At 42.1% G+C, this 24,832-nt stretch overlaps 5 protein-coding genes across 13 annotated transcripts; 2 read left to right on the plus strand and 3 right to left on the minus strand.

Annotated features, from left to right (window-relative positions):
- Positions 1 to 273: 273 nt before the first annotated feature.
- ndufaf8 (NADH:ubiquinone oxidoreductase complex assembly factor 8) lies at positions 274 to 1,110 on the minus strand. Its single transcript, XM_088284818.1, has 3 exons — positions 805 to 1,110; positions 504 to 614; positions 274 to 439 (listed from the first exon to the last, which is right to left on the minus strand). Exons 1-3 carry the CDS (start codon positions 883 to 885, stop codon positions 419 to 421), a joined length of 213 nt encoding a protein of 70 aa, XP_088140944.1. The 5' UTR covers positions 886 to 1,110; the 3' UTR covers positions 274 to 418.
- A 283-nt stretch (positions 1,111 to 1,393) lies between these two features.
- On the plus strand, positions 1,394 to 6,350 carry tepsin (TEPSIN adaptor related protein complex 4 accessory protein). Of its 2 annotated transcripts, none has more exons than XM_088284482.1 (13): positions 1,394 to 1,521; positions 1,822 to 1,894; positions 2,000 to 2,091; positions 2,234 to 2,327; positions 2,419 to 2,486; positions 2,579 to 2,660; positions 2,848 to 2,919; positions 2,997 to 3,188; positions 3,285 to 3,471; positions 3,918 to 4,031; positions 4,334 to 4,412; positions 4,811 to 4,945; positions 5,028 to 6,350. In XM_088284482.1, the coding sequence occupies exons 1-13, from the start codon at positions 1,483 to 1,485 to the stop codon at positions 5,484 to 5,486; spliced, it is 1,686 nt and encodes a 561-aa protein (XP_088140608.1). In that variant the 5' UTR covers positions 1,394 to 1,482; the 3' UTR covers positions 5,487 to 6,350. The 2 variants fall into 2 exon arrangements, with proteins under 2 accessions (XP_088140608.1, XP_088140609.1); XM_088284483.1 differs by having other exon boundaries at positions 3,000 to 3,188.
- Positions 6,351 to 6,510: 160 nt separating this feature from the next.
- Positions 6,511 to 8,261, minus strand: LOC148317477 (uncharacterized). The gene is made up of 3 exons (XM_088284488.1): positions 7,600 to 8,261; positions 7,208 to 7,313; positions 6,511 to 7,134 (listed from the first exon to the last, which is right to left on the minus strand). The coding sequence occupies exons 1-3, from the start codon at positions 7,614 to 7,616 to the stop codon at positions 6,877 to 6,879; spliced, it is 381 nt and encodes a 126-aa protein (XP_088140614.1). The 5' UTR covers positions 7,617 to 8,261; the 3' UTR covers positions 6,511 to 6,876.
- arsg (arylsulfatase G) lies at positions 8,192 to 24,831 on the plus strand. 6 transcript variants are annotated; one of them, XM_088284474.1, is made up of 17 exons: positions 8,192 to 8,297; positions 9,198 to 9,486; positions 9,612 to 9,785; positions 9,888 to 10,016; positions 10,437 to 10,600; positions 10,659 to 10,835; positions 11,469 to 11,602; positions 17,354 to 17,593; positions 17,670 to 17,905; positions 18,773 to 18,887; positions 18,994 to 19,146; positions 19,879 to 20,078; positions 20,154 to 20,234; positions 20,492 to 20,600; positions 20,780 to 20,900; positions 21,156 to 21,246; positions 21,972 to 22,627. In XM_088284474.1, exons 2-17 carry the CDS (start codon positions 9,198 to 9,200, stop codon positions 22,250 to 22,252), a joined length of 2,694 nt encoding a protein of 897 aa, XP_088140600.1. In that variant the 5' UTR covers positions 8,192 to 8,297; the 3' UTR covers positions 22,253 to 22,627. The 6 variants fall into 6 exon arrangements, 5 of the variants coding, with proteins under 5 accessions (XP_088140600.1, XP_088140599.1, XP_088140601.1 ...); XR_015840035.1 differs by adding an exon at positions 24,398 to 24,831 and having other exon boundaries at positions 8,248 to 9,486; positions 21,972 to 22,428; XM_088284473.1 differs by having other exon boundaries at positions 8,248 to 9,486.
- Positions 11,769 to 16,412, minus strand: LOC148317479 (monocarboxylate transporter 7-like). 3 transcript variants are annotated; one of them, XM_088284480.1, is made up of 6 exons: positions 16,201 to 16,412; positions 15,094 to 15,333; positions 14,234 to 14,377; positions 14,021 to 14,149; positions 13,051 to 13,947; positions 11,769 to 12,531 (listed from the first exon to the last, which is right to left on the minus strand). In XM_088284480.1, exons 2-6 carry the CDS (start codon positions 15,329 to 15,331, stop codon positions 12,260 to 12,262), a joined length of 1,680 nt encoding a protein of 559 aa, XP_088140606.1. In that variant the 5' UTR covers positions 15,332 to 15,333; positions 16,201 to 16,412; the 3' UTR covers positions 11,769 to 12,259. The 3 variants fall into 3 exon arrangements, with proteins under 3 accessions (XP_088140606.1, XP_088140607.1, XP_088140605.1); XM_088284481.1 differs by lacking the exon at positions 16,201 to 16,412 and adding an exon at positions 16,086 to 16,128; XM_088284479.1 differs by lacking the exon at positions 16,201 to 16,412 and adding an exon at positions 15,786 to 15,984.
- Position 24,832: the final 1 nt, after the last annotated feature.

Genomic DNA, 24,832 nt, shown 5'->3' on the forward strand with positions numbered 1-24,832 from the left:
GTTTGCTGTAGAATTACAGTAATATACTGAACAAGCATCAGTATTGTATCGAAAATGGAGTGCAAATTTTGGCAGCACATGTGTCGCTTTTGTACAGAGTTATTTTCTGACTATTTTTCTATTTACAATATTTGAGTGTATTCAGATAATAAAGGCTCTATCACAATGTAAGTCATTTTCTCGGGGTATACTTCGGACTATCAAGTAATCGGGACACGTGTACATCTATGAGGCAGTTTAGATTCATTTGAACCAAGAATTCGGAGGCAGCTCTACTCCACATCAGTTTATTAACATTATAGAAATGTTTTTCATAAATTGCACAGTCTGTAGAGTGCATCATGACACCCACTCAAGCTGATTTTGCAGCAGTGTTCATCTCAGTTGCATCCTCAAGTCAAAATCGTGGACTTTCCATTCATATGGACTTTTTCTTGGCCTGCAACAGAGGATAACTATCAATAAAAGGGACCTGCAGAACAATTTCCAGCTAAGTAACTTACAGCATTTGCAAAACATTTCTTCAGGGCTGCAAATTCTTTAGCACAATGATCCTTCTTCAAGTCTTGCTTGCTTGTTGTGGTGGCTGCCACACATTTGCCATAAACCGCTGCCTGAATTACAAACAGGACGAAAGACAAGAAGTGTCATATTCTGCATTCAAAACAGCGATGGGAAGTAACTAAGTACAATCACTTTGTTATTTTAAAGCCCATCCGTGACGTCACTCCAGTGAGCTGTTGTCAAACGCGTACTAAAGCAAGCTCAGACTAAATGTAAATAATCGAGGCTTTCGAAGCTTACCTCTTCCGCACATTGTGCGAAGAATTCTGGAAAACGTCTTAATTTCTCTCGGCTGCGATGCCAAACATTCAACCCAGACATGGTCGATGGTGCTGTTATGCCCTAAACTACAACTGCTTTATCTCAGTCTGATAATATTACGATCCAGAGTATTCCGGAAAGTTTGGTCACTCCTGAGTTTTTTCAAAATGTCAAACATTTCTTTAAAATGTGGAGAAACAGAAAAAAATACCCAACAGGGGGTGACGCTTCGTAACTACATGGACGGCGCCATTAAATTGGCTACGTAATTAAAAGAACAGCGGCGCAATATTCCGCTCTGCTATTCGCTCGTTGTTTTATCAATCAAGTGACAGCGCAGTTATGCTTTGGGTGATTGGTTGATTTAGCTTTGCAGGCGTTTCCAAACATATTTTTTAATTTGTATTTTTTTCACCCAACATCAAAACGTTTTTTACATGGATAAATTAGGAAATAATATTATTTAAAAAAATAATTGACTGGGCTTATTCCTGAATTATGATTTGCTCGTTTTTTCGTCCACCAAAAGACATAGCCCATTCTGCGTTCAGCGATTGGATCTTCACTTCTTCCTCTGATTGGCTAGCTGTCACATCCAGCCCCGCCTTCACTGGGTCCGCTGAAAGATGAGTAACCCGCAGCTAGGATTGCTAAATCATGGCTACATTCATGGAACGGTTAGCTTTCCTTCAGAAAGTAAGTGACAGTTATTTTGCTTAGAAGTTGTTAATTCACACATTAGCAAAATACTGTAGGACTCGTTTGTCATTTTTGCTTACGTGTCACATAAGCTAGGTGGCTATGCCATTCATTAGCTGGCAAGCAACATCGCCTGCTATTTGAAACTGACTATCAATTGTCGTTTTGACTCATTATTGCATGTTTGTCAGCTTTTCAAAGTAGCAGGTGCTTCGGGGTCAACACGATAACAATTAGGGGTTGACTCTCAGTGAATTTGCGTCTAAACAAACAATTTCTCTACCTACACTACTGAAGGTCCCGACTCTAATGAAGGCGACAGCAGATGATGAGAGCCCCTGTCCTGGCTACCTTTTCCAAGAAATTGGAAGTATCCTTTGGCTTCCCTTTATGCATTGCACGTTTGTTGCAGGAGCTTAAAATCGGCTGGTCTGCACCGATTTTCGAAAGCCCTTAACTGCCTTCCCTTTTGCAGAAATCTCTCACGAGTCTTTGGCGAGTGATCAGTGTTTGTTAGAGTACCTGCTTGAGAGGCTTCAAGTCGAATCCTGTCATGTCAAACTCAAGGTGAGTCAATGTATTTTTGTATAGTGACAGGCATAACATTTAAATGCTCTTCAAGTAGATGGAAGAAGGTACAAGTCACCTTTGCGGGCATTCATACAATCGAGGTTTGGAAACAAATTGATCCTGATCTCTTGTGCTTCAGGTGCTTAAGATCTTCGTTCATCTGTGCAGCCATGGCTCCAAACATTTCCTCACCGAACTCAGGAGGAATTCCACCTTCATTCAGCAAGCTTCAGGTTGGACATTTTGTTCACTCTTCTCAGAAGTTCTCCTTCAGTGGCTGCAGTAACATGAATAATCACTATTTATTTATTTATTTATTTTTAGTATATAGTGGACCTCCCGATCCCATCCACGGCACAGCTTTGTATCAGAAAGTTAGAAACAAGGCACAGGTAAAAAAGAAATAAATAAAGATTCCATTTCAATATTGCTAATCGCACCCCCACACACTAAAACTTAACTGGATGCCTTTTTCTGCTTGCAGGAAGTTGCACGGCTACTTTTCACTGACTCATTTTATGTAAAAAGTGGTGTGCTGCCATTAAATATGCCCACATCAACCATGGGTGAGTAATGACTAAAGTGTATTTTTACAACTTTGTGTTTGTTATATTGTGCTGTTTCAAGTTAGAAATGACCTGTTGAAGATATTTTAAAAAAATACTTTACTCAAATTTGCAAGGGTGTGATAAATGTTTGACTTCATTGTACAAACAAATTCTATCAAAGTTGAGGTGGTGTCTCTCCGTCCAGGTATGGGATCAGTGGCCTCCCGCAGGGCCGGAATGCAGGGCTTTGGCTACAATCCAGGAAAGCAGGTGACAGGTGAGTCACTCTCTGCACAGGTCGCATCATCTGTGCAGCTTTTTTGCCATTGTTTTTTTTTTATCTGTATTTGTCAGCAGGCAATGACTCACTTCTGGATAAGATCCAGAAAGCTGCAGAAGTAGTGGCCAGTGCCGTCCTCCCCCCGACAGAGCACCAGGGCATCCGTCTCCACGACAACCACTACCGGGCTGTAGTGGCGCCATCTGCACCAGTAGAAGTGGCTGTACCCGCATGTGCCTACAGTCTGCCTGCCCGCCGACTTAAAGGTCCAAAATCACAAATTTTAAACATCAATCCATTTTGTTAATTCATGAAATTTGTATTTGTAAAAATATTATGCTTTGCTACCCATGTCACAACAGGATCGACCCAGCGGTGTCCAGGACAGGTCGGAGGCGGCTGGGAAGAGACCGACAGTGGCAACAACTCCTCTCACAACTCATCTCAGGACATCTCCACAAATAGCAGGGCGTCTGCGGGGAGCAAGTCGGCGTGCACCGGGAGCCAATCAGGGGCCAGCCGGGAAAGCAGCGGGGACCTGTCGGAGCGGTGAGTGGAGCGGCTCATTTCCAGTTTAAAATCACAAGGCAACTCCAGTTTGGAAGGCACAGACTACACACTAGGGCTGAATAATTTGTCAAATTCAAATTGACATTGCACATTTTCAGATCGCAAAAGGCTACAATTAGCAAAAAAAACAAAACAACAACTCGACTTGATTTTGGTCGGTTAGTTGGCTTTTTTTTTTTATAAAAAAAAATTATTTAAAAATACATTTCTATTTTTTTGTCTTAATATGGTCAATTCTTAAAAAATGCAGTCCATCATTGCTTCATGCAAAAATCAATAATTGAAAGTGAAGAAGCCTTTTTCATTTTCATTTTTCATTTTTTTTTTTTTTACAAGTTAATTGAACTTGACCGTCAGTAAACTTTTGATGACATGACTGGAAATCACTGCGCTACAGAAGTTGATGTGCCTTCTCTGCTCTGCAGGGTTGAAGCGTTGCAGTTGGGGGACTGCGGCCAGGAGATGGCGCTCGTGAGCAAGCTAATGGAAGGCTCCAGAGTGTTTCTGTCCAACGAGGAGAGCCAGCACTTTATCAAAGAGTCAGTAACAGCAGCTTCATTGAATTGTGCTCAGCTCACGCGTGTGATACAGTGAATCCTCTCGTCAGAAAAAAATGTGCTTCTAAAATCGCTCTCAACTTGGCAGCGCCATCATGCACGACATCACGTGAGACACATTCAGCGAATATGAAAGGATTAACTGAGCAGCCTTGTTTTTCTTCCCATTGAAGAACAGTCTGTGCTTTGAGAGGTTCCGGTCTACAGTTTTGCAATTTGTTGAGCTGCATGTGAGTCCAGTATTTGTGTTTGTTGACTTTAGTGTCTTTGTTTAATCCTGTCAGGTGCTCCACTCTTAACTGTGAGGTTGTGGTGGAGTTGCTCTCGAGCAGGCTGCAAGATCCCTCCAACACTGTTAACATGGTAATAACCGTTGAATAGCCATTGTGCTCATTTTCTATCCAGTTCTTTCCTTTTAACCATTTTATAGGTTTATTAAAAATATATATATATTTTGGGAAATAGCACTTTGCAATGTATTATTAATTAAATTTTTTTTTTACAATTCATGGGACATTGTGCTGCTTCTTCTGGAGTGCACGTTTAGGCCACCTGGAAATGGTCAAAAGTTGATCCTTGTAAGCCGCAATGACAATAGCTTTTCTTTGCTGAGGATAAAGAAGATGTGCGAGTGTTGTTCCGTCTTCCGACATCCCTTCTACTTCTAAATTGAAATCATCTTTGCTCAATCTTAAACTGCTTGTCACACATTTTTGCGTTCCAAAAAACTGAAATATTGTACTTCTCATTTTTACCTCCAGAGGGCATTGTGTGCTGTGGCCTGCCTCATGACTGCTGACCTTCTGTCTCTTGAGCACATTTTTGGCGCGACGCAACGCAGGCTCCGTCAGCTCAGTGAGAGCCCTGCAGGACCTGCGGCCAACAAAGCCACAAAGGTGCCAAAGCCAGCGCAGCACTTTGAATGTTTAAAACTGAGATACGATACGACTACTTTGTTTTCCTATCTGCTTCTACCAGATCCTTCGACAGTTCAAGGCTCTGATGGGTGGAGCTCACCGTGCGGCCAAACAGGATCCACCCGGCGGCAGTCATCAGGTCAACCACAGACAACTTCTTACGTCTGCATACTCTGGTTTTTTAGAGCCCACGCTGTCTCCTCATCACGATCATCCGTCCTCGTTATTCGCTGAGGATAGCTGCGAGAACCCCCCCATGACTGAGCAACCGGCGCCTTTTAGGACTGAGGTGACAGCTGCTAAAGATGAGGAGTGTATTCACCCGTGTGTCGGCAGACTATCCCTGTTCAGTGGTATGAAGCTCGTGAACAGAGCGAGGCCTCTGTGCGAGTCGCCCACGGCCCACGTGGCCCCAGACTCACTCCAGGACTTTCGAAAAGAAAATCAACCTGACAGGCCAGCTTCGGTTGCGTCGGAGAGCAGCCAAGAGTCGTCCGCCTTCGCGTTTCTCAACTCTTGACCTCTAGCGAGACACGTTTCACCTTTTGAGTTTTCGTTTTCCGAAGGGATTAAAAAGTATCATGTTCATGTAACGCAGAAGTGGGCAAAGTATTTATATTTGGTAGTTGTGGGCTTTTCTTTAGGCATTTCTTTTAACTCTAAAATTGGGTATTGGTTTTTAAAATGTTTTTATTCTTATAATATTTTTCTATTATTCTCTTACACTACATACACACAAATGAGAATTATTTTACACACTCAATTTTTCTTTTTCTATGAATTGTCTAACCCCGCCCCTCCATTTTATTTTGCCCACCTGTGGTAGAACGAAGATTAATTTGTTCAGGAGTCTCACAAAGGCGGTCACGTCCAACTTGTGTTTTGGACTTTCTGTCTCTCCAAGAATTGACCGGCTCACGTCTTGCTTCTTTAGTTGTCTTATCTCAGGATTGATTTTCGTCAACAAAAACAACCTCCGCAGCACATCCGGAACCTCCAACTTGTCCTCTGGTTTGCACTAAAACAGATTTCTTAGAGTTGTCTTCCCGTGTTTGCTAGTATATTTATATGCAAACGTATGAAAGATGATTTTCTGTCACATAACGTGATGCTACTATTATTTATTGTGTTTACAGCTTGTCAACTAACACACAAGAGGTGCTAGAGTGCATGTCTACACTTTTAAAATGGTGTCGTGGGGAACCAGTGACGCGATGAGTCAAACAAAGTGACATTTGGAGTCAGTATATGCACAGCTGCTAAATGCTTCAAAATTATTAGGCAATTTGTGAAGATGTCAAATATTTGGCAGGTACAGAGCTTTTCTTTCATTGCAGTTTCCAAAGGTCGACTTGAAAAAAATAAAATATTGCTTTCAATTCATCATTCGTGAGACATTAATTTACATTCCATTTGTCGTTTTTATATATTATAAAAGTAGCATTCTATTTCTCATATCAAAAAAAACATTTTTTTTTTTGCATGGGAACATGTGGTGTGATGTTGACGTGGTGGGGAAAAAAACAGACTTACGCCTTTTGGAGTAAAGTGCAACGCTTTATGTACTTTTGCAAGCACTTTGGATTCCACTTCTCTCGTGATTAGCACCAATGAACATGTCCACACATCAATGCACGCATGTCAAGAGAACAATACCTCTTTATAAAGTGCACAGGTCGCATTCACACGCACACGCATATCAATACTGCACAATAAACCACAGTGACTGGGCCATGAAAAGGCAAATGTGCTTATGGTCTTCACAAATGGTATATGGCAGGGGTGGGGATGAGCCTTGCAGCTCATTATATGTAAACGTCCCCACTCTTCATTCACCCCGTTTGGACCCGGAGGGCTCCGTCCGCTCAACCCGGGCGCGAGATGTGAAACGGCGTCAGGGATGTCGCCGGTCATGTCGAAGCCGGGCGCCCTCTCGTCTGTAGACTGCTGAAGTGCGCCTCCCTCAGGACCTTGTTGATGGAGTCGTAGGAGAAAGTGCTGCCGTCGCCATGGAAACCGTGCTGCGCCGAGACCGCCGAGTCCTTGGGCTTGCTGCTGGGGGAGTACTGGGGGATGCGGTTGCTCTGGCTGTGGATGCACGGCCTGCTCGTGACCACCGTGGTTCTATCCGTACTGCAGATGCCACTGCTGCTGTCACTGCTTGAAGACTGAGTACACAAAAAGAGAAACAGGCTTTTACTAGGCTGCTAAATAAAACATTGTTCAACACAACACGTGTACCTCGGAGTCCAAATCGGATACCAGTAGGCACGGACCCCTTCCTGACCTCTTGGCCTGAGGACTCAGCTGTTGATTCTCTTCACTGTCACTGCTCCGATGGCGCTTCCTGTACTCAGGGTAACGTGCAAAAAGGAACATTTTCAAATGCGGTGTGTGTTGAAAGGAATGATGCAGTGAGGAGCGGAAAGGAGGGGGGAGTGTTGGGGGGGCGTGCGTCTAAAAGAGCACTGAGATGAACCAAAAATAGCGACGGCTGCACACAATCACGGCAGTTACATGATCACATATAATGACAGGGACATTGACGGTTCAGTAAGTTCTCTCTGGAGTTGATAACATGACATTGGCATGCAACGGCAACAATAAGGCACACATAAATGCATTTACTGTACCTGTTATCTGTCAGCATTGCTGCAGTCTGGGCAGATGTAGCAAAGAGAAAGGTGGACACTCCCTGTGAGTTGAATTTGAATGTAAAAAGCTTCTGGCTCGGGCTATAGCTCCAAAACTATACCGCAAGACATACTCCAATTCCTTATTTGACGTGTGTGAGTGTGCGTGCGTGTGTGAGGGGCTCCAGCCGGCTCGAGAAGATGCAAGATCACACTTCCAATCGTAGCCTTCTGCTCGGTTGCTAAGTGGCGAACAGCTAACAGTTGAACCCTAGTAGAAATCTTCTGCAAATATTGGCATGACAGCAAAGCCTGCTAACGTTGACACGGCTAATTGTTGGAGCTAACTAACCCCAAAAACGCTGCACCGTGACCAAGTTCTTCCGCTGTCGTATTCCGCTCGCCCTGCTGAGAAAAAAAAAAAGGAAACGGGAGCGGGCTGTTCGTCGGAAAGAACTAAGAACGGTCAAATCTTATCAATTAATGTGCTAAAAAAAAAAACACCATAACGCTAAAGTTGTCGAGTCACATAAGTGACAGTTTAGCTTTGAAATGACCTGAGCTCCGCAGCTCGTGTCAACTACAGTTGTCCCTAACGTTTCCTTGACGTCAGTAAGCCACGCCCCTCTGTTGTCCTGACGTCATCGACCAAAGGAGAAAGTAGCGACGTAGCATAAAAGTAGCTTTCGGGTCACGACGTAATTCCCTTTTATTTACTCTATTTTCGTCACTCGCGTGTTATTTCAGTTATTTGTATTGCCTACCCTGTATTTCCATCACTTACCCAGGCAGTTTTTTTTAAACTGTTCGAACTGTTTCGATTTGACCGGGAGAAAAATGCTGTTGCAGCTAGCCTGTACTGTAATCGGAAATGTACTGTAAACGAAATGTTAATATTCGACAATATACTTATTTGTGGCCCACTAATTAACTAATAATTATTGTTTTTACCTATTTAATTATATATTCACTTATTTAGTTTGTTGTAAATTTAATTTGTAAACAGGTATTCCAAATTAGAATCTGCTGAAAAATGAAAATTATAGTCGAACCCGTTTTTTTAAACCATTAGGATGCAAACCGTTGGGTGCCGAATTAAAATTGTGCGGAGATGCACTGTAAATTAAAATTAATGTCAAAATAATTGTGGGTTCAATTTCATGCCCGCATTCCAACCATTATTCAACATATACATAAAAAATACATCACAACAGTTCACCAAACAAAAATATTTTTCAGTCTTATGCGAACAAAGCCCTGTCGAAACCTGTGCGTGATTGATGCCTAATTCTCGATGCATAGTTCCGTGGCACCAAAGAAATACTTATTGCGGCCACATTGTTGTTCATGCACTCGTTTACATACATGTCCAGGAATTATATTAATACAGTGTTGTTAATTTGTATTTTTATGTGAAAATATAACCTATTTCTTTGCCTCAAATTATCATATTGGCAGGACGTTATTTCTATTCATACATAGGGCACACGATATATATATATATATATCCAAGTCATTTCTGTGTCTCCAGAGAAATGTGTCTGGGGTGTTTCTGTCATTGTGTTTTTACAGGCCCTTCTTTCATTTTTCTTTCACAGATGAAGGCGATTCACCACTCCGCAGAGACCCTGCAAACAGCATTGGTTTCCAATTGCAAGGACTTGGCTGAACTTTATAAACAGTACACCAAAGAAGAACGTCACCTTTTAGAAGAAGGACTACATCCAGGGCGGCCTGGTTCTGTTTTCCAGCCCGTTACTGTGCACTCAGACTCAGACTGGATTCCCTCTCATCCTGAGGAGCCTCAAGATTTTGAGAGCTTTTATAGAGACACTCAGCGAAAGACCCCAAGTGCAAGCTGTGGCACTATTTGCATTCAGACCATAGGTGAGTTGTCTTTTTGTCTCCATACGTAATAGTGTAACACCTGTGATGATTTTTCTTTGTTACAAAAGTATTTCATTGATCGCAGTGTTTGCCAGCTGTTGTTTGAGCCTCATGTTTTGTTACAGGTTCTTTTGGCGAGGCCGGGCCTCAGACAGAGCAGTACGTGGAATGGCTTCGAGAATACTGCCAAGCCTTCTTCTATGGGCTGCCTGTTCGTTGGTTACCAGCTGTCACAGTTGCACAAACAGGGTGCTCTTTCAGGATTAACCATGGCTCACAAAACCTTCAGCTGCTCACTGGTAATTGGAAATATCCATTTAAAGCCTAGTAGGCTCCACACGTCAATGAACCATGGCAGTTTAAAGATGCTTTGTTTAAAACATTGCCATTTCCTCTGGTAGGTGATCTGCTGCAGTTTTTGTGGAACCGGAAACCAAAATATGCTTTTTGTGTTATTGGAATCACAATGATTGACCTGTACCCACGAGAGTCCTGGAATTTCGTATTTGGACAAGCATCACTTCACAGGGGTAAGATTTTTACTTAGCAATTCATAAATTGCTCAGAGACAAAAACAGATTCAGGGCAGCATGGTGGCCTTGTGGTTAGCACGTTAGCACGAGAGAGGTTTACGTGTTTCAATCTCAGCCTCATGTCTGTCTGGAGTGAGCTTTGCAGATCATCTGATCAAGTAAAAAAAAAAAGTGCTATGTGAATCAAATTTAGTCTTGTAACTAAAACAATTGTGATGATTTCGAACCCAAGAGCTTAATCAAAAATGTACTTTTCAAAAGACAGCAATGATCATTTTTGTTTGAAAATGTGAGCGATGTAACATTACCTGAGAATGAAGATGATGGGCCTGTAATTTGGTTACCACACCACTGGATGGCGCTCCATTAAAATCCTGGGAGAGTTCTTTGCCCCACTGATTAATTGACATTTTGCAGGAATTGGTGTTTTCAGCTTTGCCAGGTATGACGACGATTTCTACAGCAAAAGTTACGCAGGAAGGGTGAAGAAGAAGCAACAACCAAAGCAGGGGGACTATTCCATCTTTGATGGCCATTACACGCCCACCATCGTTAGCACTCTGCTTCTGCGATCCTGCAAGGTTGTATTAACATTCTCTTTCGAAAAAAACTAAATCTAATGGAATGCTTTCTCGCCAGACGATGACACATGAAATCGGCCATATGTTTGGGATGAGGCACTGCCAATGGTTGAGCTGTGTCATGCAGGGCTCCAACCACCTGGAGGAGTCCGACCGGCGCCCGCTGGATCTCTGTCCCATCTGCTTACGCAAACTTCAGGTCTCCGTGGGGTTTAACATAGCCGAGAGATATGAGGTGAGACATGAGCGTCACTTTGGATTGTGATTTATTCACAGTAAAAGTGTTTAGAACGGATTCTTCAAAATTGCATTTTTGACGTTGCGAGCTATGTTTTACAGCCTTTAGATTAGATTTCAACCCTGAACCCTAGAACTACGAGGACGTGCTAACCACTAGTCCACCGCTCCATTTTTAGGACGGCACAATTGTATCAGATCTCTAGAGATGATGTGCAAATACACCTTCAAATTGAAATTGTTTTTAGTTGCAGGTCCCGGAAGCTAGGTAGAGATCAAGGCGAAGGTGAACTTTATTTCAACCGTCATACACAGTGCAATTTAAAAAAAAAATAAGACAAGTAAATGTCAACAGGCAAAAAAAAATTAGCCATGCTTATAAAATTAAGGCCTCCAACATACTTGTAAAATTCACCATTGGACAATTTTGATAATTCAGTTTTTTGAATATTCCCAAGTTTGATATTTAAAAAAATAGATACTTAAAAAAAGAACACACACGCACACACACAAAATCTCCAATCTCTAATGATGTCTATGGACAAGAAGAATAGAAGGAGGCAACATACACTCAGATAATTGTGTATTTGCATTTTAGGTATTTCATTTCCGCTTCTTGTGTGCTCCACAGGCCTTACAGCAGTGGATGGAAGAGGAGCCGAGCCCAGCGCCAACGGAGACTTCCTTTCCCAAACCTACTGAAGCCTTTCATACGGCCAAAGTGTGGCTGCAGAGATGCCGAGACATACTGAAAGTCAATAAACGGTAACAAAAATAAGATGCGCTACTTTTTTAGCATATCTCATCTTGCTTTTGGTTTAAAGAAATCAAAATCTTGAATGTCAAAAATTAAGAGGTGTCAATGTTTATATTTATTGTATTCCTGCACGCAATCTAGTAGAAAGTAAAAACTGCAATTTAAAGATTTATTGCGAGCGAACATGTTTTTCATTACAAAAATAGTGCATCTTTGACATCTCACAACATGTGCGCGTTGGTTAAAAAAAAAAAAACTATTTCAATCACACATTTCTCCTGAGCTTGCTTGATGTTCTGTAACACAAACGCAGGAGTTGATGTTACAGACGTTTCATGTACAGTATTTGCTACTAAAGCGGCTTCACAGTTTGACCGGCTATTATTCAGGTAATTAGCAAAACTGACCCTGATTCCCTGAAGACTATATCAAAAGATTTTGTAAATTAAAGCCATTTCAACAGTACAGTATTAACTTGCTCGAGAAAGAAACACTTTTTGGTACTTTAGGTATGCAAGTCGCAATTTCTGATGGCCTCAAAGCGACCAGGACGGCATCTTAAACAATGTCCCCCTTTTTTTTGTTTCGTATCCACCTTCAGATAACCTTTGGCAGCATAATCGGCACTGTTGAGAAAAGCTCGAGCGACATCTATAACCTTAGTGTCATCCGACATGATTTCTGTCTTGATTTGGTTCCTCTTCGTCACCCTCGCTACTGTCTGTTGGTTTTCCCGCTTTGTTGACGTCAGCGACGTCCGTAAAGTCCCCTTGGACAACATCAGGCGCGTCTTCGTTTAGTCTTAATGTCCTCTTCCTGCAAAGTAGTCCTCTCTTGGCGGGTCTCACTAAGCCCAGGAACACGGCACTTATCGCCATGCCGGCTGCGCACGAGTAGAAGGCTGACCCGTAGTTCTGAGTCACGTCCACTAACACACCTAGGGACGAGGACAAAATTGTCAAGCGCTTACAGGGACACGTCAACTTGTCACGCAGACCTCAGCTGTGGAATCTCCTCAGCGCTGTGAGGTTCTCAATTCACAAATTCAACTTGTTGAACCTATCCCCAGTTTGTTGCTTTGTCCCCAAGTCACCACAAGGTGGTGCCAAAGCTGTGTCTAAATAGGAAAGTAGTACTATACTGCAATTGGTGTCAATGAAGGATGTTTTGAATGTCGGTAGGGGCTAAGTGTAGCCCGGGTCGTTAATGGAAGTCAGTGACATTATTTTTGAGGCTAATGTAAAATGAGTTCCAGCTATTCTGGGATTTTAATTTCTATTTTGGTCTAGTATTAAAACAGGCATTTTTTTTTCATCAATTCCTTGCATTCTTTCACTCTTGACACCATGGCTCTGTTTCAATTTATGCTTTTCTGACACCAATCCGATGAAAATCACCCAATCGGATGGACGCAGCCCTACTTTGAGAGAATTCTTTGACGTGAGGTGACATTTACCTCCGAGTGGGGGTCCAGCCAGGCCAGCGAAGCTGTGTATGAACACGTACACTCCAGCGGCGGAGGACATCCTCTCCAAACCCACCACGTCATCTTCTGCCAGCATGGGAATATGCGTGCATGCAAGCGTGCCCATGAAGAACCCGTACACAGCGCAGCAAACCGCCAGACCGTAAAACTCGGTGACCAGAGTAAATCCCAGCAGGTCCACAGTCATGGAAATGACACAAGCCAGGAGGACGAGCAGCTTCCTCTTCTGGATTCGATTCTGCGTCAGAAGCCATCCGATAAAAAAGCGACCGACAATCTCGGCTACCGCCATGGCGGAGAGCATGTAGGTGGCGCGATCCCGCTCCACGCCTCGACTGACGCTCAGCTCGATGATGTAGAGTTGAGGGGCGAAGAAGCCCAGCGTGGCGAACAATCCAAACAGTGAGTAGAAAATGAAGCTGCACTCTTTGAGTATGGAGAAATCCAGAAGTTGAAACTTCTTCGCGGCTTTCTCGCCGACTCGTCTCTCGACGTCTTTCTTCTGTCCTTCGACGGCGTCCGAGTCGTTATTTCGATGCAGGGGCAACTCTGCTGCTTCCTTTGTGAGTAAAGTGCTCTCATCTTCGCAGTTGACCTCATACCGGACGTCAGGTTTTCTCCCCAAATCTCCTCCATTTGCCTCATTCGTCATCAAGTCGTCTTTGGTGGTGTGCTCCACGTTCCCCGGCGCGCTTTGAGCTTCCTCGCTCTTTGGCGACGATCCTTCCGTCTCTGTCTCCTGGCTTGCTTTGGGTTGGATGACGATTGGCCGAAGCAGAGCGCCGCAAATAATGATGGTGCCTTGCAAAGCTCCGATCACCGCCATGGTGTGACGCCAGCCGATAAAATCCCTCAAAGACGAGAAGGCTGAAGATGAACAGCAGATAGTAAAGTGCCCCAAAGTCTGCGACATTCCCTCAGACATCCTTTCGAAACTTACCCGGGGCGAGCGCAAACATGGACAGGGCCTCTCCAGTGGAGGCGATGGCGGTTACCAGTGAGCGTCGTCGTGTGAAATAATGTGACAGGATCGTCACCGTGGGTAAAAATGTCAAGCAGTAGCCAAGACCTGCAAGGACGACAAGCGGCATTCCAGATCACAAATCATCTTTTAAGCCCGCTTCATTAAAAGGCACAAAGAGTCGTTTCAAACCTGCCACGATGCCGTAGGTGATGTACATTTGATTGATGGAGGTGGTGAAGCTCGTAGCGATTGTCCCAGAGGAGATCAGTACGCCTCCGATCATGACCACAAGTTGGAAGCCGAAGCGGTTGGTCATCACCGAGGAGAGCGGCCCTGCGCATATTAGTCGTTTTAGTTCATCTTAGGTCAGTCAGGGCGCAATCTGATTGAATGTTTCATACGGACGATTATTGCAGTTCTTCAAAGGTACGGATTTCATTTCCAAATTTCTGGAGGGGAAAATTCTGGAAAAATATTGACTTTGTGTGTCTCAGACTCAGGGTGAACTATTCTGTTCAGCCAAAATTAATTAATAGCATGTTTGTTTGTTTTCCTCTCTCTATTCTGTGGCTTGTTTTTTTTTAAAAAGAATTGACTAGATTAATTTCAAACAAAGGATCGTTGTGTAACTATTTCATGTTAAGTGTTATTCGGACAGACGTGAGGCCGGCAGCTTGGCTTGGTTGCACTTTTCGGAAGCGTGTTATTCTCTTGCCTAAGACTCACCAACTGAGATTGGGGCAATGTTGCAAAAAATAAAAAAAATAAATCATTAATTCATTCTTCCGACATTGCGTAAATGTAACGTTATACATTACATTAGAGTTGAACTTCTTTTAACATTTCTTTGGGTTCATGCTAAAGTTTACATCTATCACCCAGGCGATCCTCAGTTGTAAGTTTATTATTAGCAAAGTTGTAATATTAACAGTGCTCAACACATTTTTACCACAAAGAATGTTTAAACATTGATTAGACAGTTTCAAGATGATCCAAAGGATTCATTCAACGTCCACATTTCACAATCCGAAAAATCATTCAGTGCTCACCGTTAAAGGTCATGACAAAGACGCAGATAGAAATGATCCAGGAGACGCGGCTGTTGCTCTCCCCAAATTCCTTCATCAGCTCTTGGAGGAAGATACCAAAGCTCTTGATGGTTCCATAGGTGAAGACCTCCACCAAGAAAAAGGCCACAGCCACCACCCATCCCCAGCCTCCATCTGGGGCCTCGGTGTATATGTTCGGCCCCAAGAAATTTGGTCTCTTGAGTCCACACAGCACCATTTCTTTAAAGAAACAAAACAAAACATCATTATTAATTTTTTAATTATTACTGCTCGCTTGTGGGTTTAATATTAGCGTGATGCAACCGAGACAATTAGTCAAGTCAAGTCCAATTTATTTATATAGCCCTTAATCACAAGAAAGTCTCAAAGGGCTTCACATGCCCACAGTTGATGACATCCCCTGATCTTGAGCCCCAGGAGGGCATGGAAAAATGAAAAAAAGGAATAAAAAAACTGGAAGTACTGCAATTTTTTTCCTTCCATCTGAGCGGACCAGTACCGGCCCGCAGACCAATGGTTGGCGACCACTGCTGTGCGCCACTGTGCTGCATAATATTGAAACCAAATACTGAAAAAAAATTTATTAAATCTGATTTAAAACAAATGTTAAATAATAAACATTCAAAACTGTGTGTGATACACAATTTAAACAAAAAAAAAAGTTCTTGTACCATAATCGTAATCAGCCATTTGTAGTAAACAACTATCCACAATGAATGCCCCATTACCGCGTGCGTACTTATGACGTTCCATAAATAATACAATACACTCGGCTCGGGAGCACTTTTGCATTGTTGCAAATGATTTTATAAGTAGCGCAGACTAAATTGAATGTTGACGCTCCGGCAGCGGAGCAAGTGAAGGCGGCGCGGCTGACGCAATGCTCCCTTCCCCCGCGCGTGTCCCCGGCTCACAGTCGCCCACGCACGGTTTGACTCCAATCACCGAACGATCACACTGGAAGCCCTCACCCGCTCTATTGTAGAGGGATAAAAAAAAAAAAAACTAAACAAAAAAATAAAAACAGACCGACACCATATCATGGATCTCGCTCGTCCTTGTCAAAACCGCCATGTTGCGTCTCACCTGCACGCGCCTTCTCCCCAGCATACAAGCGACTCCTCGTGTCAAAAAGTGCTCAAGCCGCTTTACTTTGTCCACACACACGCGCTTCTCTCTCCCCCCTCATGGGAAAGCAAAGGGTTAAAGACAGATCTGGTTCCAGCCAGTTTTCCAAACAAGCATGCCAAACTTGCAAAGTGTACACCCTTCGAGGGTGTGGAGGCGCTGTTCGGGACGTGGATGTCATCGTTGCGCTTACATTTTGTCAGTAAGTGACAACGTTGTGTGTTCGCTCTTCACCATTGAAGCCGTTTCCACAAAGGCGAACGCGGTTCTTTTGTGGCGAGGCGTGGACGGTGGCGTATTGAGTTGTTTGGGTGCCCAGTCATGGGAAACTCAGCATCGGTGTACTGCACTGACCAACGTTTTTTTTTTGTTTGTTTGTTTCTTTTTACTAACACGATCTAACCTGATAATTGCACTGATTTTGCAAAAATAATATTTAATCAGATGTAAGTAAATTTTTCTAGATTGCTTTTTTTTTTTTGTGCTGATCCCAAATCTGCCCCTTATTCGTTTCTCTGGCACATCAAATTTCTAGAAATAATAATAATGTACAAATGTAATATAGAAATATACTTAGTAGGGCTGTCAAAATTAAAGCATGGAGACTAATATTTTTAATGCAGTCAAATATTTTAATGCAGTTAACTCAGTTTCAACAAAAAATGACACTGTTTAGATTGTATTCACAGATTAAAAAAAACTGTTAGAACGGTATTTGAATTACCATACACTAAATATTTGGTGATTTTACATTAATTCCAATATATTATTTCAGTGACTATCTGTTACAAGCTGCACAAAAAATTGTAGTTGAATAACGTGATTAATTGCAATTAATTATAGTTTTTTTTTTCTGTGATTAATTAGTTAAACATTTTAATCGCTTCACTAATTGCTTATATATGTTTAAATTATTTAAAAATATGCATTGGGAATAAATTAGTAAAAATTAAAATCTTCCTTAACTTTCTTGATTCTTTATCCCATTTTTTTGTTTTTACAATTGTTCTCATCGTAACCGCTTATTTGATGCAAAACATACAAAACCTGTTTTAGATTTTTAAACTAACTTCTCTCCAAAACTTTTTTTTTTTTTTTTAACTCTATTCAGGTTTTGTCACAAAATGCTGGAGACATTCACATCGCTGCTTGTTTGTGGGCTGCTGCTGTGCGGCCTGTTTTTCCATCTGACGTCGGAGCGGGCAGCTGGGGCTCAAAAGCACAATAACAAACCCAACTTCATTGTCATCTTGGCTGATGATATAGGATGGGGCGACTTGGACGTAAACTGGCCTGAGCAGAAGGCCAACAACACACCAAATCTTAACCTGATGGCAGAGCTAGGAATGAGGTAGAACTAAATTATTAACGCGAACTCACCGGCGGTCTTCTGTAAGGTCTCCCACTCTCATCATGATTCATTCCAGATTCTCAGACTTCCATTCTCCAGCGTCAACCTGCTCCCCATCCCGAGCTTCCATCCTGACCGGCCGCTACGGACTCAGGAATGGGGTCACGCGCAATTATGCCGTGGGCTCCGTTGGCGGTCTGCCGCTGTCCGAAATCACCTTGCCGCAGCTCCTACAGCAGGCCGGTTACTATACTGCCATGATTGGAAAATGGCATCTCGGCCATAATGGACCATATGGCCCAACAAAAAGAGGTAAGGAGGACTTTGACCTTACCGGGTTGCAACTATACAAAAGTGGAATTTGTAATTGTATTTTTTTGTGACTGAGCCATTGTAAATAATACAGTAAAAATAATTCTCAATTATAAAATAAAATTAATAATAACAATAATAAGCATTATTATTATTATTATTATTATTAAATTATTATTATTAGTAGTAGTAATTAATAATAATAATAATCAGAGTAAACTATTTTGCATACTTTTTTTTTAAATACTTCAACTACAACCTGGCCCATCTGTCCATTTTAAAGATCAAATGTAGCCCTTTGTGTAAAATAGTTTGCCAAAGAAACAATTAAAGAAAATGCATTCCACGTGTTTCATCATTCTGTCAAGTTTGCGTCTTTAAGGTTCGTGTTTGGGTTGAGGCTGGAGGCACACCAAACAATGTCATTGGATCTAGACTTTTGACTCCTCACCTAATATCAACTCCCATCCCCTATCTGTCTCTCTTTCCAAATGACGCTTCCCAGCCTCACCGCGTTGGGTTTCATATCAATAATTTACAAATGCGACCCGTGACCGCCGCGTGCGTTCGTTTAAATGAAAAATCAATCCCATGTAAAATGCTCATGTGTGCAACACTAAGCTAGCAAAAAAAAAACACGTTCAAGTTTGAAAATGATGGAATAGGAATTGAAGATTATAAAAGTAATATTCCAAGAGACGCATAATTCATGTTACATAATTGTTCTTGGAAATGTCTTTCAAGAAGTAGAAATAAACCAAACAAAAACATCATTCATTGCATTGTGCAGTTTGGCAATGGCAATTAATGACTCATGTGTCTTGGAGTGCAAAATTAAAACGAAGCCGTTTCCTGTCTCCTGAACAGGTTTTGACTACTTCTTCGGAATTCCCTACAGCAACGATATGGGATGCACTGACAACCCCGGATATGATCTTCCCCAGTGCCTCAGTTGTGACGCATTTGGACCGCAAGTAATCAGGTAGGTAGGATTCAAATATCGATTCTAAATCCTCAGTGTGGATTTGCAAGGATGTGCGTGCATGTGCTAAACACACATCGTACATTATTATAATTCATTATTGTAGATCGAGGAGGAATAAACCCAAACATCCGAGCTGCTATTCCAAAGTGGGCCTTCCTTTGATCGAAAACAGCAGCATTGTGGAGCAGCCGCTCAACCTGTGGACGCTCACGCAACAGTACCAGTCTGCTGCGCTGAGAACAATACGCCATGCGAGGTAAAGTGCCGCTCGGGACATGTGGAAATCATCTCGACGCTGATCATAAGCAAAGCTGCCAAATTCGTAAGTGCTTGTGTATGTGTTTGCGTATAGCTCGGCGTGAGAATAAACATGCTATAAATCAAGGTCATGTGAAAGATTTCAGTGGCAACTGACAAAACCGCACATATTTCATATCGCCTGTAAAGTTTGGCGCCGCATGCCTTGCATTAACGAGGAGAAGAAAAATGATGTGATGTCAATGGAGGGTGAAACGCATCGGTTATGAGCGCGACTGCATGTTCAAAGTGGTACTGTAATACAACAACCTTGAAGGTTGATAAAATACCAATACGTCGGTGTTGCATCAGCAGCGCTGAGGTCACACGCTCCAAAACCACGACATTCGGAACACTTACACAATCCAAGATCAAGGGTTATGAGCTGCCAATTTATTTCTTCCTCGCGGGCTTCACAACAATCAAATCCAATTTTTGACTAATTCTTGCCATGGTTGAAGTTTATTGACAAAATGAACATAAAGCAAAGAATTACGCTTTGTGTACTTAAAACGACCACATGCAGTCGCTCAGCTTTTCAGTCCGCTAGCTTAATGCTAACGCTAACGCAACTGTGTGGACATTAACTCGTTCACTGCCAGCCTCAGCAAAATGAATATACTTTTTTGGGCGTCTATATCCGTCAATGGCATTGAATGAGTTCATCTTAATATCTTTTGTGTCCTTGCAGAGAGCGTGGACAGGCCTATTTCCTTTATTTAGCGCTAGCTCAAATGCACGTCCCCTTAGCCCCCCCACCTTTCACACCCACCGCCACCCATTCGCCACCCGACAGCCAAGTGTACGCTGCCAGCCTGCAAGAAATGGATCGCCTCGTGGGGTCGATCAGGAGTGCTTCCAATACAGATAACACGCTCATCTGGTTCACTGGTAAATCTTGCGCTCCGATCGGGACAGTTTTTTTTTTTTCACATCTGAGTACAACCGTTATCTGAAAAAATTTAGGTGACAACGGTCCTTGGGAGCAGAAGTGTCAGTATGCAGGAAGTGCAGGACCATTCAAAGGAAAGTGGCAGACTGAAAGAGGTAAAACTTCAATAAACAAAACGCTCGTGAGGAGAAGCGGTACAGATAATAGATGGATGATTTCACTTTAGCGGGCCTAATAAAATGATGGCGGGCCGGATCTGGCCCACGGGCCTTAAGTTTGGCACCTGTGATTTATGGCCTTTTACTTCACATTCCTATTTTTTTTTTTAAATCTGAGGAAGAACCAGAGTATGTCATGAGGAACTGAACTGGAACGAGGAGTTTTAGAATTATTTTATTATTTTTTTTGTCAGGTGGGGGTTCAGCTAAGAAGACCACCTGGGAAGGAGGCCACCGGGTGCCATCCGTGGCCTACTGGCCTGGCGTGATCCCTGCAAACGCCACCAGCACGGCCCTGCTCAGGCATGTTGCCTTCTTACGGCTGTAAACTCCAATGACACTTGAAACCATGCTGCCATCCTTTTCCCGTTGTTTACTGCACCACACAAACTTTTTATTAGACACAATTGCATGCTTGCGTTTTCCTGTGTTAAATGAACTGATAATTCGCGTAAAAAAAAAACAAACAAACATGTTCACAGTGGTATGGACATTTTCCCGACGCTCCTATCCCTGGCGGCGGTGACGCCCCCTTCGGACCGGCGCTACGATGGCATTGATGTCACAAGTGTCCTGCTGCACGGCGAACAAACCGGTCACATGGTACGTAGGCTCGAAGTCAATCAATGCAATCATTCCAAACTGATAAGTGAATTAGCACTCAGAGATTGTCGTTAGGTTAGAAAACCTGCTGAGAGAGCACATCACAATAACACGCCACGTTGAAGTTAGAAACGTGCCGCGCGTCGGAGTCAGCTATGGTGAACGCTTGGAGAAACGAGTTGAACGGGTTGAGAGGCGGCATGACAGCCAGCGCCAGTTTGAGGGGTTACATAGATCTATTTTGTTTATTTTTAGATGCTCTTCCATCCGAACAGTGGTGCCGCAGGGCAGTTTGGTGACTTGCAGACAGTGCGAGCTGGGAAATACAAAGCGTTCTACCAGACAGGTATGTGGCACGCACATATCGTGTTTTGTCACATTTTGACCGTACGGGCATCACATGACACCAGTGAAGGAGAAACAGAATGTTGGGCGTGTTGTTAGATAAAGTTAGTGTTGTGTTACTGTCACGCAATTGCATTTAGATTTGCTTTAAATTATTCTTTCACATATATTGATTAGGGATTGGCAACTTAAATGCCGGCGGGGGTCACAATCTTTTATCGGTGCGACTCAGGTGGCCACAAAAGCTGATTTAAATCTGGAAAAAAATCTGTGCATATGTGCAAAATGCGTGCTCTTAATATATCCACTATCCTACTCAACAACAAAACTGTTGTACGCAAATATCTGTCTTGCATAAAAAAAGTGCTGAACAGGAAGCCAACTTTCAATACAAGAACTTCTTGGAAGACATTTTTTGGGAAGATTTTTTTTAGATTTATGTTAAAAAAAAAAAATAATAATCAAAAATGGGTCAAAAATGAATCAAGGGGTCCACAACTTTTTGTTTGTGTACATTCAAAGTCAATTTGTCGCAAACTGAGTGACATCATGCACGCTGTGCTCACGAGATTATAATCTCAGCGTCCTCATTTTACACACAACAACTTTAGCTCTCATTTATTATGAATTTGATTTTCTTTTTTACCATATTTTAATCGCTATGTTTCTCCCCCCAAAAACTTTAGTTTGATACTTTTTTTAATACCTCCAATGTACATGCTACAGGTTCATCCGAAGCATGTGGCGGTGACATCGGACCACAAGAGCTCCATAACCCGCCGTTGATATTTGACCTAGAACGTGACGAGGCTGAGGAAACACCCTTAAAGGTCGGGACACCTGAATACCAAGCGGCAGCCGACAGGGTCGCTCTCTGGAGGGAGCGCTTATTATGGGACATCGCCACCGACCCGTCCGTATCTGCGGCCGACTACACCACGGACGACTCGGCCGCGCCTTGCTGCCAACCCGCGCGGCCCGTTTGCCGTTGCCGCTCAGTGGGCTGAACGCAGAAAGCCTTGGAGGACAAGGATGGAGAAACAAAACGGCGCTGTGAATGCGCTCGAAAACGTGCGGACTGCCGTGCTGTTTGGCAGGTACAATGTCCAGATGTGACAAGGAGGACGACAAACAAACAAGCAAGCGAACAGAAAGATCAAAGAGGAGCAGGCGGCGACACAAGGTCAGAGAGGGGCGCTTGCCTGTCAGATCGATAAGGCAAAGAGAAAAGATTTGCTAAGCATGCATGGAGTTTGCAATTAAAACAAAAAAAATCTCGTTTCTAAAACAGCCATTAAGACTTGGTTGTTTTAAATCGTATTTATCATGCAATACGATTTTCTTTTTTCTTTTATACCTTGAAATACAATAGCCAAATAACACTCTGGGTGAATTGATTCTTAATCATCTTTATTGTTTCTTCATTGTCAGTATGCAACAGCTCAATGTAGTGTAAGGTGTCCTAACAGCGCCACCTTTTGGCACAAGTCAACACATCACCTTCTCGACTAAAGTTACTCATTGGGCTTCATTTAAAGTTGCACGATGAACCTAAAATGCACATTTTTTTTTTTTTTTTTACAACTTGCAGTTCTCTAGCGAGGTAAAATTCCTTACTAGCTGTTTTATCAAGAATCATACCGGTCACATTTTGACTTCACGAGAGCAAGACGGCAATTAACAATTGATCAGTTGTTGATCAGCAGGGTTACAAAAGGAATAAAAAGAGACGGGAAGAGTCTCAGAAAGGATTGAAAGCTGACGTCGTTGGAAATTGTGCAAAAAGTACTGAAACGTCGACCATTTAGACATTTTGATCACAAAGATTTGACATCAAATTAAGTGCATTATAGGCTCGCCCAATATCTCAAACTTTTTGTGAGCAGTGTCATATACACATAAAAAAAAAAAAGCTTCAAAATATCCGTTCGCATGATCAGTAATAGCTTTTCCCATCGTAAAAATAACCGTATTGAAATTCAAGGACCTGTCTGTCGCTTTTTCGTGTGCCACGAAGCGATTCACATTCAACCGTTGGCTCCTTCACATGATAAGATTCTCATTTTGACGCGAGTGACTCGTGAGGATATAATTCTGCTTCTACTGTTACCAGAATTAGTATCACAGCTGCATCCTTAAGTCATTTAATACGTCAAAGTGCATGATTTAAATGCTCCTATTTGAAATACTCGTATTTGGAGGTCAAAGGCAACTAAAAGCTAATACAGGAAAAACTTTTCAAGCATTCAAGACTGCAACAATACACTCGTTGCAAGACGCCTTTTTGCGTAGAAATACAAAAAAAAAAAAAAATCTTAATTATTTCATGTTCACACACTTCCTTTGGTTTGTTTTCAGCAGGATTAGTGTACATAGAAGCTACTTTGATTTTTTTTTTCCCCCGCCAACTTTGTGCTGTTGGGTGTAGCTTGGGCCTGCTAATGAGCATCGGCTGAGGGTTACGCACTTTTACAGCATGCATGCCGACTATATGAGATTATGCTCTTACAGCTCGGGAACTGTTGATGAAAAAAAAAAAATCTAATAATAATATGACTGTTTGCATATTGAGTAGTTATTTTGTGGCCATGATAAAAATATAAACGGTTAAAAGGGCCAATCGGAAAAGTAAACATCTCCATTTTTATATCAATTGTTATTATTGATAAAATTAAATTAAATCTCATTTTGTTAATCTCATAATCTACTAAATTCCATTTTTTTTTAAATTTCATAAAATAAATTTTATTCTCTTTAAATCATGTCTTCTCTTAAAATGTACTTTTTTTCTATCTTTTATAATGACTTTTTTTTTCCAGGAATGTCTTTTTTAATTTTTTTTTTTATTTTAAATGTAAAAAATAACAATAAAATAACGTTCCTTTTCTTTCAATGTTAGCTTTTTCTATTCCAACCTTCAAGTTACAATCTAATTATCTTAGTGACAACTTCATTTTCTCAAAATCATGAATTTATTCTGTTTAAAATGAAGATTTTTGTTTTCCGGTTTATGCATGACTTGATTTTCTTTCATTTTAATGTCGTTACGTAATTCTATTTAAATGTTGCATTGTCTCGTACTTTTTTTTCCCCGTAAAACCATGGCTTTATTTGCTTAATTCTACTACTACTTTTTTTTTTTCTCTTTTCAGCGTGGTCCTAAATCTTGTACATAAGCAGAGCAACACATAAAGCTCCACTTTCGGGAATGTTGACCGAGTCAGGTCAGTGCTTCTCGTATGTTTTGATCGCTTATCTCAAACCTGCTCAGGAGCAGGTTATGTCTACAACGTCCGATGGTCCATCAGGTTGAAAAGTAACCCGTGCTAACAAAATGCGGCCTTACATTAGCCTGCGTTTTGCACTTGTGATCAAACAATGTCCTTCCCAAATTGGTGTAATAAGGTAGACTTTGTCAAAGCAACATGAGATGTTCCTACTGAGTAAAATGTCCGCTCCTTGTTAATATGTTTGTAGGACTACATAGAATCCAGAAACTCCAGCATGGAAATTTCTGGTAGGATTAGTCCCCTTGACCTGCAGGGGTTTGTGTGGAAGGAAGAAGCGGCTGCTTTTCATGCCCCCCC

The sequence above is a fragment of the Idiotropiscis lumnitzeri genome, chromosome 20 (genome assembly GCF_059441095.1).
Source record: "Idiotropiscis lumnitzeri isolate Australia: NSW breed Sydney's pygmy pipehorse chromosome 20, RoL_Ilum_1.0, whole genome shotgun sequence".
NCBI classification, from domain to species: Eukaryota; Metazoa; Chordata; class Actinopteri; order Syngnathiformes; family Syngnathidae; genus Idiotropiscis; species Idiotropiscis lumnitzeri.